Below are 12185 nucleotides of genomic sequence, written 5' to 3'. Positions count from 1 at the left end.
TTTTTAAAGGTTTCACCTACATGGAACGATGTCTTTGTATCTGTTCTTCTTCACATTCTCCTGCTTGTCTGCAGCTTTGGTGGGGTAGGTCTTGTCCGTGCGGTATTTGGTGGACTGCCTCTTCAGTTTCTGAAGGAAAAGCGGACTCTCAGTACAACACTGAACGGGGTGCCGATGGGCAGTGTAAAACAACACAAAGTTGAATTGCTCACGTTGGAGATCCAGGCATAAACATAATTAAACAACAAATGTAAACACATCAAGAAAGCTAGGGCAACTGATGCATTATGGGAGAATGCAGAATGTTCAACCCAAAGTTTGCTGACATTGAATTAGTTGGTAGAAGCGCTTGTTAAATTTCCCCTGGGGATCAATAAAGTATCTATCTATCTATCATCTATCTGGTTACATTTTGAGTTGGCTAGTATTTATTTCTGACACAAATTTGCAGGTAATTAATTTAAATAAATATCCACATGCACTGATTAGGTGAATACGTCTTATAAGTGATGTAAAAGCAACACAGTGGGGGATAGGTTTGCATTTGTTCCACTAATTCTGCAGGTTGTCATGGAAAATTCATGTCACGTGTGCTTAGTAACTCACGTTTTTTATCCATTGTAGTGAATCTAGTTGAATTTACATAAATTCTATGTATGATATTTCAGCAAAGTGTTACCTAGTCAAAATCACACAACAACAAGGCCACTATTGGAGAGGAAACGGGGTTGAGGGTTTTTGATGTTTGTGAATATTTGTGAGCGTCTGTGTGCGAGACTGTGTGTGTTTATGTATACTACAGAGAGCAATCGGTTTCCCCTCAGATTGCCAGCCCAGTGAAACTGAGACCATCATGACAGATAACTTTCCGACCACAGCTCACTTGTACGCAAGGAGAACAACCATGTTGCGTCTTTGAGCAATCACTATGGAACATTTATAAACCTCCTTTATTTGAAGTGCTTTCTGTTCTTTCTGCAGTAACTGCTACAGTGCAAAGGGCCGGAGGTTGTGAAGGTCAGAAACCTGCTTGCATTAGTTAGTTTATTTTCAGACTTCACAAAAACTGATTTAGCTAGATTTCACATTAGTGAAAGCCCAGTGTTGTTAAAATCTGGTTTAATCTGGTAGACATGTGGATCAACTTAAACTACACTGATCCATGAGTGGTTGGAGAAATAAAAAGAAAATACTCAATACCTACCGCTATATCATTGATAAACATGTAAATAACTATAATAACTGCATATAACAAACCTTGTACTTTTATGCATATGGTCATTTATTCTACCAGTGTTTTACGAAAAGAATCACACCTCAAACACATCACTACCTTCTGAAAAGCAAAAGCTACATCCGTTTGTTCATTTCATATTTTGTTGCTTTCAACCATTGTAATGTAAACTATTTTACTCCACCCACGAGGACAACCATTGGCTCATGAGCTGCTGTATGTATTTGCTCACTACTTAAACTATGTTCTAACGAAATCAAGTACTCACGGATGGGCAAACTTTCCATGCTCTCAAGCTGATTCGTTAAAGGTCTTTGCTTGCGTCAGTGTTTTATGACATATTTGACATATTGGCAAGTGAGTTTATCGTGTGTATTTTAAATCATGAAGCTGACGTGACTGATTTTATCACTTCCTGTAAACACCAAAGTTGATATTTTCATAAATTAGCTAAATGTACATGTGGTTTAAGTGCAGATATAATCTGATGTGTAGCCACACAGCTGTAATGAGGACAAAAGTGAACTTTCAAGTGAGAAGCAGCTCACTTGATGATGAGCGGGACATTTGGTACTTTATTTTCAGTAAAAAGATCAAGAAATGTGAAAACAGTTTAGTGGGTTTTGTCTTTTTTTTTCAGTTTGCCACATTTATTGCAAGTTAAAACACAAACAAGTCTTTAAAAGTGGTTTGGTGTGATACGCTTCGTTCTTGATCACAGTGGGGATGAAAAAAACCAGACATCCATCTAAAGCCAGATGGTGCAAAAAAAAGAAATATATAACATGAAATCCTTTTAATTCTGTGCGAAAGTTCCAACAACGGTTTCAACACTTTCGCATTAAACCAGTTTGAATGATGATGTCTTTTAAGCTGGTGTGGTATGTTTGAGAAAACAAACAACCGTTGTTTGTACATAGATGGAATTGTAATGTCTGTAAGTTTCTAATTACCACAGAGACTCATTTGTAAAAAACTACAGACTACATTTTCTCCACCATGAGCAGAGAGAAAGAGAGGGACTAGCAAACCTGACCGATCCACTTTGTTTTTGTTACTCATTTACAGACACTGGGGCTTTGTAAAAACTTCAGATTGGTTTCGCGCACAAACAAACAAACTGCGACGCTAGCAAGTGATGAGAAAACATCCAGAGAGTGTTATAAATACGTATGTAAAAACTTGAATAGTTGCAAATAAGCCTACCACCCATCACATACACCACCAGTCCTAATGTGTAGCTTCAAAACACAAGCGCTTATATAACAGCTGTAAAAAGTTTACTCAATTGGCTATTTACTAGGCTTATTTTAAATCATATAGCCTTGTTATTAACCGGTCTGTGGGATCATCAGCTGAAACCCAGTGTAGTACAAGCCTCCACTACAAATTTCTCACAGTTTGCATATTGCTACAGCAGCAACAAGCAGTCACAAGCAATAAATGTCCTGTAACGTGATTAGTACAATGATTCTGAGACTTTGAGGGTAGTGACCATGTGGCATTAGATACTCAATGGGCTCCTTCAGTGAATAAGTCACACTCATGGGCAGTTTAGCTAAGACTAATGCTGCGTTGCTAATGAGCAAAGTCCATCCAGCCTAGCCAAGAAGGAAAGAGAGCTCTCTTTATGTGAACGAGGAGCCAAACAGCTGCTGGTGACCAACAGGACGTCCATCTGGCGAGTGCTTAGCCTGGGTTTCATCTGAAGCTGCTCCATACCCCCTCCAGCTGTGGTCAGCTGATGAAGCATGGTCCAGACCACAGAGCACCAGTCACTTTCTCACACTGAAAGTACTGAACACACCCTCACTTCACCAATACTACATGTACTGTGTAATGATGTAAGGTCCTGTGGTAGATTCAAACTGCTAGTTTGCACATGTGGCTAACAAGTGATATTAGCTGATTAAAAAAATATCGAAGCACACCAAGGATGTTTGTTTATTTCTTTTTTTTTTTAATGAATGTAGCCTACTGCTAACCCTCAGCAATAAATATAGAATACAGGGACCATTTATTTATTTCACTACAATTATAGTGCAATTGTACCTTCATGAGTATTGTATTTTTCTCAAAGTCCAAACTGAGCACCCCTTAAATACAATTAAATGTAAATAAATATAATGTAAGTAACTGATAATATCTGTAAGGTTTCCTAATAAAACATTTTCGAATATAAAAACAAAATAAAAGCCTCTGAGTTGAAATGGTGCGTGTGAAAGTAATACTTTTTTAAGAAACCTACAATTCAATTACAGGAAGGTATACTTTTGTTCAAATATTAAAAGTAATGATGGTTACTCTTGAAGGCACCAGTAGGACCAGTGTATTTATCAGATCTGCTACAAAGATATGAGCCGAGCAGAGCTCTCAGATCTTTAGGAACTAGTCAGTTAGTGCTGCCTCAGGTCAAAACTAAACAAGAAGAGGCAGGGTTTAGCTCCGGCGCCGCTTTTAAATGGAACCAGACAGAGAACATTAGAAGAACCCTGACTTTAGACACTTTTAAATCAAGACTTAAAACATTCCTGTTTGAGCAGCTACAGCTCGGTTTAAAATACTCTGCACTTTTATTTCTTTTCTTTTATTGTATCATTTTAAATTGTTTTAATCATTTTACTCTTTTTATGTAATTGTTTTATTTTACTTTTATGATTTTATTCTGGCTTTTAATTTAACTGTTTTATTTCTTTTTTTTTTTTTTGTAAAGCACTTTGAATTGCTTCTGTATGAAAGGTGCTCTATAAATAAACTTGCCTTGCCTAAAGTGACACTGAAATGTATCGTCACAGTTTAGATAGATAGTAGACGGATAGATGCTTTGCATTTAAAATTTCATTTTGAATATTCATTCATTCATTATCTGCAACCCTTATCCAGTTCAGGGTCACAGTGGGTCCAGGTGGGAATACACCCTGGAGGGGAGAGACAGGGAGAACACACCACACTCCTCACAGACAGTCACCCGGAGGAAACCCACACAGACACAGAGAGAACACACCACACTCCTCACAGACAGTCACCCAGAGGAAACCCACGCAGACACAGAGAGAACACACCACACTCCTCACAGACAGTCACCCGGAGGAAACCCACACAGACACAGAGAGAACACACCACACTCCTCACAGACAGTCACCCGGAGGAAACCCACGCAGACACAGGGAGAACACACCACACTCCTCACAGACAGTCACCCGGAGCGGGAATCGAACCCACAACCTCCAGGTCCCTGTAGCTGTGTGACTGCGACACCTACCTGCAGTGCCACCGTGCCGCCCCTATTTTGAATATGTTCATGTTAAAACGTGGAAAGTTTAAAACACTAAAGCAAAAATCTACCTCTTGCTTATTTTACATTGGAGCTAGTTAGAGCAATGTAGGCTGCTGCGTAAAACACAAGTCGTCTTCTGGGTTTTCCTTAAAAAAGTCTTCCAGCAAACTTTAGGCGTTGCCATGACACTGACATGGTGGTTGCGTGCCAGTGTGTGTTGTGTCGTGTTGGAGCCCAGTGACCACCAATGAAGGACTAGAGGAAGACTAACACAAACCGTGCAGCCACAGACGAGCTACTGTCTCTGACTTTACATCTACGAGGTGGACCAGACCGTTTAGTTTGTCTGAGTGGCCAGCAGCACTGCTCTTATCCACTCGTGTCGGAATAACACACACCAACATGCCACCACCATGTCAATGTTGTTTCAGGATTGAGAATGATCCAGTACGTGCTCTGTGGTGGTGCTGACCATTAAAACCTAACAAATTTGATGCAGGAATGAAACAACACTATTAGCATCATGCAAACTCTCTGCCTAAATGACATGCTTATTTATATTTTCTTAACTTAAGTAATCTAAAGTAGCTTCAACGTTTTTGTGATGCAGTGAGCGGTTTGGGTTCTCAGGGGCTGGGCACAACGAGCAACCATAGTTGTTAATGGTGGTTGGTTGCTGATCGGATCATAAACGGCCACAGCAACCTTAGTGTTGAGGTGGGAAGAGAGTGTGGTGTGTCCTATGTGAAGCTTTAATTGATTGGCATTGGATATTTTACATCTTATTCTGCGTATGATTATAACTGTTAATTTCATATGTAACAGAAATAGCAGTGTGAAAACCACTTTATCAAACCTATTTCAGATCAGCGAATCAGCAGTTTGATGTTGGATGAGGTAAGTGTTAGAATTTGAACATGAGGCCTGTGCAAACTGATATCTTTGAATAGCTTCTTTAGTCTTTTAGCTCCAGTCTACAACCAGTGAAGCAAAACTGCTGATCAGCTTCATTTAAATAAGAGGAAACATGGACATATGATGTATGAAGGTTCACAGGAACTACAAAAATGAACATGTAAAACTTCTTATTAATAGCAAAGTAACGCTTCATTAAAATTACAGACTAATACCAACTGTAATGAAAGAAATAGGCTACATGTGATCTTGTCATGAATATATTAAAATATCATTCATTCATTCATTGTCTGTAACCCTTATCCAGTTCAGGGTCACGAAGCTGGAACACACCCTGGAGGGGGCGCCAGTCCTTCACAGGGCAACACACACACTCACACCTACGGACACTTCCACCTACCAACGTCTGTTTATGGACTGTGGGAGGAAACCAGAGCACCCGGAGGAAACCCACGCAGACACAGGGAGAAAACACCACACTCCTCACAGACAGTCACCCAGAGGAAACCCATGCAGACTCAGGGAGAACACACCACACTCCTCACAGACAGTCACCCGGAGGAAACCCACGCAGACACAGGATCAACAATGGATGAAACATAATGATCAAATATTTTTGTTCCATGCACTAAATAAATGTGTATTTAAATATAATTTTGGGTATAAAAAAGGCACATTTGTTATTATTACATTATGCATTGGTCAGATATCCATGAATAAATTGTATGAATGTTTCAGTAGTAATCGGTACCTGTAATGGACTGTTAGGACATGGGCGAGTTTGGACTTGGATTCTGGGGGGGTTGGTACATGGGCTCTCAGTGGGACCCAGGCGTAAATGTGCCACACAGTAAATCTGTACATTGAGTGCATGTGGGTATAGACTGTACTTATGTTTCAAATATACACGTGGGTGAATTAATCCAGTGGTGAAAAATGGCTGAAAAGTGTGTTCAGTCATTGTCTGAATCCTTTACCCTGACACCTAGTGGCCTGGATGTATCATAAAATCTTTATTAAACCATTTTTTAAACGACTGCCCCTTTGTGGGGGACCCCCTTAGTGGAGCATAAACTATATCCAGGGGTCCATCCATTATCTGTAACCGCTTATCCAATTTTAGGGTCGCGGGGGGTCCAGAGCCTACCTGGAATCATCGGGCGCAAGGCGGGAATACACCCTGGAGGGGACGCCAGTCCTTCACAGGGCAACACAGACACACACACACATTCACTCACACACTCACACCTACGGACACTTTCGAGTCGCCAATCCACCTGCAACGTGTGTTTTTGGACTGTGGGAGGAAACCGGAGCACCCGGAGGAAACCCACGCGGACACAGAGAGAACACACCAACTCCTCACAGACAGTCACCCGGAGCGGGAATCGAACCCACAACCTCCAGGCCCCTGGAGCTGTGTGACTGCAACACTACCTGCTGCGCCCCATCCAGGGGTCTATGAAGCAATTTATAGTTAAAGATTATAAATAATCACATTCATAAATACTGCTTGCTACTTAAAGGTATACGATACGTATTGTTCCTTTAAAATGCAACACTGTGTTCTCAAGTGTACGTTATTTATAAGAGTTAAAAACATTGTTTCAGACAAGAACTGAAAAACAAATGCCTGTGGAACAAGATGGCAGGCCTGTAGTTCTCTGTTCATCGTAGCTCTAGCATGGTGAGACAGTGGTAAGAAGAGGAAGTCTATATTAAGACACTCCAGCCACTGTAACTGCCGGCCGGCGAGCTACAATATAGACTCCATTTTGCTTTTGCTGAGTTCTTTAACATTTGGCTCAGATCTGTGAGGCTGCAGCTGAATGTTTGTTAGTCCACGTTTTTAAACAGTCAGAGGAGTAACTATGGGCTGAAAGCTGAACACTTGTGGGGGAGGCTTCTGACGCACTTTTGAAAAGAAATGGCAAGAACTACTGAATTCAAAGAGATAAAACCATCTAATCTTAACACAACTGTTGCAACATTAATATGCAACTATTTTAATAATGTGTCAAAAACATTAACGTTAAGTACCACTCTTTTTGATGAAGCCAAACTACATCCATGATATAATTGAATTAAATTTAATAATTTTTAACTTACAGATGATTTTGGGCACTGCTTTAGAGACAGAGGGCAACACGTGTGTTTTAATCACTATTTATGATGTCAGTATTAAACTGATCGTATGTCCAAATGTTTATGAATTAATGATTATACAAACCCCACTGCTATAAAGAGGGATGCTGTGTATAATGTAAATAAAAAGAGTACGTAATGATGTTCCTATACAGACACACTGTGTTTAAATGAGAAAAGTAGACAGACAAAATTTCAAATGGCTGGTTTCTGCAGTGCCTCTGCAGAAAGACGAAGAAAAAGTGGATCGCTCTGTGACGATCCCCAATAAAAACATTCACTACACATCAGTTGAATTTAATAATTGAGAAGGAAGCGCTGGCACTAATATGAGCACTAGAGCACTTTGACGTGGATGGTGTATATGTGGGTGGTAACACACTTACAGTTGAAGTACAGTAGACTGTCTCTTACTGTCTGTCTCTCTTTTTTTTAAACTCTGTCAAAGCCCCGGTCCACATCTGATGCACTGGCCGTTATTTCTGCAGCCTAATAATCTGCATTTCCGCATCTAAAATGTGCTAATAACGTAATGACGAATGCTTTATCTTGGGCTCCTGAACACAAATGAATGTAAATTTAGTTTTGGTTTTTCTTCACTTTCTATTTGTGCTTTTTCATCTTCGGTGTTTTGGGGCGAGTTGGAAAGTGGAAGACATGTATAAGGACCTTGTGAAGTTGGAAGTTGAAGGACCTCTGTTCTTTAGAATGGGAGGTGTCAAATCTGTCAAACCCTGCTTTTTTCCAGTCAATGTTTAGCTTTTTCGGCTGCCATTTTGTGTTTTCTGTTCCTAATGCAGAGTGAAGCTGGAACCAGGTGCAGCTCATTCAATCAAATCATGCTGTTTTTGGGGATATAAGCTATTGATTAATGGGCAACCTCCCTTTTATGCTGCTCTGCCATGAACCAGGTGAGTGTAACACTTGCTGAAATAAACAAGGCCTTGAAAAATATGTTTCTCTAAAACCTGTATATATCCTTCAGCATTAACAGTGCCAGTCACTCATACCATGTGTACTAATGCATCCCCACACCATGATGGATACTGCCTTTTGAACTGTGTGCCTATAACTAGATGGTGCCTCTCCTCTTTAGCCCAGAAGATGAGGCATTTACAAAAATAATTTCAAAGTTTTATTTGTCTGAACAGGACACATTTCCACAGCTCTTAGAAGATCTTAATAGAGCTTAGGCCCAGGGACGGTGACCGTGTTTCTGGATCCTGTTTATACATGTTGTCCTTGCATTATAGAATTTAAACGTGCATTTGTGGATGCAGCGACAGCTGTGTTCAGAGACAAATGCTTTGGGAAGTGATTCTGAGCCCACTGCAGTGATTTCCCCCAGAGAAACGTGTCACCCGAGGGGCCAAAAATCACAGTCATCCAATCATCGTCTTGGCCCCTGGGGTCTTAAAGACTCAGAGCTGTCGTTTTTAAACCCAATCACGTCCATTTCACCTCACCACTGATTTATTCTAGTTTTACACAACTTTACACATCTTTGGCTGCACTATTATTGTCCTATTATTTTTTAAATACGCTGCTGCCAACAAATCACAAAGACACATATTTCAAAAAACATATACAATTTCTGAATTTAAACATTTAAATGACTTACACATCGTTGCATTCTGCGTTTATTTAGATTTTGCGAAGTGTCCCAACTTTTAGAAACTTGGAAATTCGTTTTTATAAGTAAAACTACTTTGTAATGCCCCCATAAATACGATCCCAATTTGTAGATGGGGAGCCGGGGGGCTGTTATACACTGTCACTGTCCAAAAAAACAAAAGTAAAACACGTATCTCCAAAATAGTAACTTTGCAGGAGGAGGAAACTGCTTCTAAACGTTCAGTGGAAGTCGATGTAAAAGTATTTCCAAGTCATTTTGAAGCATTTCTTTTTTTCCCCAAAAAAAACGTCAACGTAAACAGATTTTATTCCAAGTTTTATTCCAATTCTGAAGCATTTCTAATGGTTCATTCTTCGTGAAATTAACCTGGATCCCAATGATCCACCAAAATGGAGATGTTTTTCTGTGGGAACTTCCCAGATATGTCTTAGTGTACAGTGTATGTAAAAGTATTTTATTGTACCGTACGTGTCAATAGTTTGGGGACAGCTTTGCAGTAACAGAACCTACGTATAACTTTTTTTACTGTGATAAATTTTGAGAGGGCACTATTTTGGGAGTTTGAAAACTGAAAATCCATGCCTTAAGAGCACACTGGTTTGGGCTTATGCTCATGGCCCGGTGAGGTACTGGATACTCATGTATTACAGCGAGACATTTCAAAACAAAGCCAGATGTGGCAAGATGGGCCAATGGCAAGGGTTTTCGATGGGAAACAGGCTTTGATTGTGTTGCGTTAGTAGTGGTCAGGGCACATATACAGTTGTATGTAGATGTTTTATCAGTCCTGGTCATAGTGCATTGTTGATTTTCCAAATGCAAGTGCGTTAACACCTTCTCAACAGGAACAACTTGACCTCCAACACAGCGAATTCTCCAGTGTTAAATCAACACTGTTATTAGTGTTAAATGAACACCGTTAGTGTAATAATAGTGTTGATTTACCACTGGAGAATGTGCTGTGAAGTTACCTCCAAGTTTTAGAGCTTTCTCTCTCTCTTTATTTGGTGTTTCATGTGCTTTAAGACACAGAAAATCAACATTGCAGAAAGCAAGACACTTAAAAGACAGACAGACGGACGGACGGACTCACCAAGAACTCAGCTGCAAATCCACTCTCCTCTTCCCCCGACACCACCTCCTTCCTGGCGAACTGAGCCAGAAAGCCCTTTAGAATCTGAGCTTGCTGATCCATGGTTCAGGTGTCCCAACAGCGCCCACCGTCATGTCCCAGAGCCACAGGACGGGGTCCGACGGAGCGCCCGAGGGCAGTTCGTTTATGTGACTCTCTCTCACACCTCTTGCTTTTGCTTCTTCTCCACCTCTACGTCCCTTTTCTCACCTTCCCCTCAGAGTGGTTCCCCCCACACACTCTTCCTGTCTCTCTCTCTCTCACCACAGTAAATCCTCCTCTCCTCCTCCTGCTGTCACTCTCTTTCTTCCAGTCTTTCCCCAGCTTCTCGTGGCACTTGTACGTTGAGAACTGGCCTGAGGCTTGAGGAACTGAGCGCTTGAAGAAGTGCCTGAGGAGATGTCATCACGGAAGTAGTGGTGTTCACAGTCAACAGCCTCTGTGGTCAGATTATAAATATCACTGTGGTCTACATCTCTCTCTCTCTCCTTTCCCCCTGTCACTTGTCCTCTTCTCTTTCTCTTTTGTTGCTTCTATCTTGTTCTGCTTGCTCTGTATTAATCTGTCTCTCTCTCTCTGTTGTTTGTCTCTCTCAGACACTTCTTCTTTCTCTTCCTTCTCTTCCTCTTTGCCTCGCAGCCACTGTCTCTCTCGACCTCTCTCGTCTAGTCACTTGCTCTGTATCTTCTCCCACTTGTGTTTCTGCTCTTTCTCATACGGCCTTTCTCTGTCTGTCTCTCTCACTTGTCCTTTCACCTCTCACTGCACTTGCCCCCGCTGCCCTCTCTCGCTCTGTGTTTCGCTGGGTCCTAGAGCTGCCCCCTGAGCAGGAAACTTTCTCGCTGGGTGTGATATTGTACGTTGTGTCTCTGTGTATGTGGTGATTACGTGAGTAAAGAGAGAGAGAGAAAGAGAGAGAAAGAATGTGACACTGCTCTGGCATTTGGTTGCCGGGCCTGTTGGGCAGCATTAGCACTAGGGTGGGGAGTATGTGTAAGGTGTGTGTGGGGTGTGTGTGTGTGTGTGTGTGTGTGGGGGGGGGGGGGGGGGGGTTTCGAGTTTCTACAGTAAATATTAATGTCACATGTTCTCTGATATTTGAGGCCCCCTGGTGTTCTATCATTGACCCAAAGTGTACAACCATTACATTATTGTTGGTGAACTATTCACAGCCCCGTTGTGACTAGCAGGCATTGCTATGTCTGATCCACAGCCGCCACCACCACGTCAGTGTCAGAGCACCACTCAAATCACACTTGTTTTGTGGTGATCCTCACCATCACCAGAGTGAAACCGAAATGAGAAAGTATGCAGAGAAACAGGAGAACTACAATCTGTAATTGTAGAACTACAAAGTGCTCCTCTATGGTCCGTGGGGCTGAAACGGACTGTGATTGTAGATACAAGGTAGGTGTTGCTTATGCAGTGATAGTTTGCTGGGTATAAAGTAGATGAAGACTGTAAAAAAAAGGTCGGTGTAAAGATACTGCTCCTTTACACTGAAGTTCTAGTTGAGGTCAGATATGAGATAAGGGCACTCTCTAGGCGTCTCTCACTGGAGTTATACCAGGAATGACCAGCTAGGAGGAGGCCCTGGGGTAGATCCAGGGCTACTCAGTGGGATTAGTGCAATTAGATGCATCTCGACCTTAAAATAATGTATTAAGCACCTTGTTTAACGAGGAGGTTAAGGAAACATTTTCAGGTTGTGAATCTTCTTTGCATTAGAGATTTCAGCGGTTTAAAGTTGATCGGAAGAGCGGGAAATCTTCCAGAATCCTGTTTTTTGGCTCCATCTAGTGGCAGTTAAATGAAGTACCACACACAGCCTACAGGAATCTAAACC

General features: G+C 41.3%; 1 protein-coding gene across 3 annotated transcripts in view; it reads right to left on the bottom strand.

Moving 5' to 3' along the window:
• The window catches only part of ptpn22 (protein tyrosine phosphatase non-receptor type 22), a 31350-nt gene extending 20183 nt beyond the window's left edge, over positions 1 to 11167 (bottom strand). For all 3 annotated transcript variants that reach the window (XM_066670430.1, XM_066670431.1, XM_066670432.1), the window contains exons 1-2: positions 10301 to 11167; positions 21 to 129 (exon numbers count right to left, since the gene is read on the bottom strand). In XM_066670430.1, coding sequence (XP_066526527.1) covers positions 21 to 129; positions 10301 to 10402 — 211 coding nt within the window. In that variant the 5' untranslated portion in view covers positions 10403 to 11167. The remainder of the gene's footprint in view (positions 1 to 20; positions 130 to 10300) is intronic.
• Positions 11168 to 12185: the final 1018 nt, after the last annotated feature.

This window comes from Hoplias malabaricus, chromosome 5, assembly GCF_029633855.1.
Source record: "Hoplias malabaricus isolate fHopMal1 chromosome 5, fHopMal1.hap1, whole genome shotgun sequence".
Lineage (NCBI taxonomy): Eukaryota > Metazoa > Chordata > Actinopteri > Characiformes > Erythrinidae > Hoplias > Hoplias malabaricus.
The sequence above is the reverse complement of the archived record's forward strand: the minus strand, read 5'-3'. Positions and strand labels throughout refer to the sequence as shown.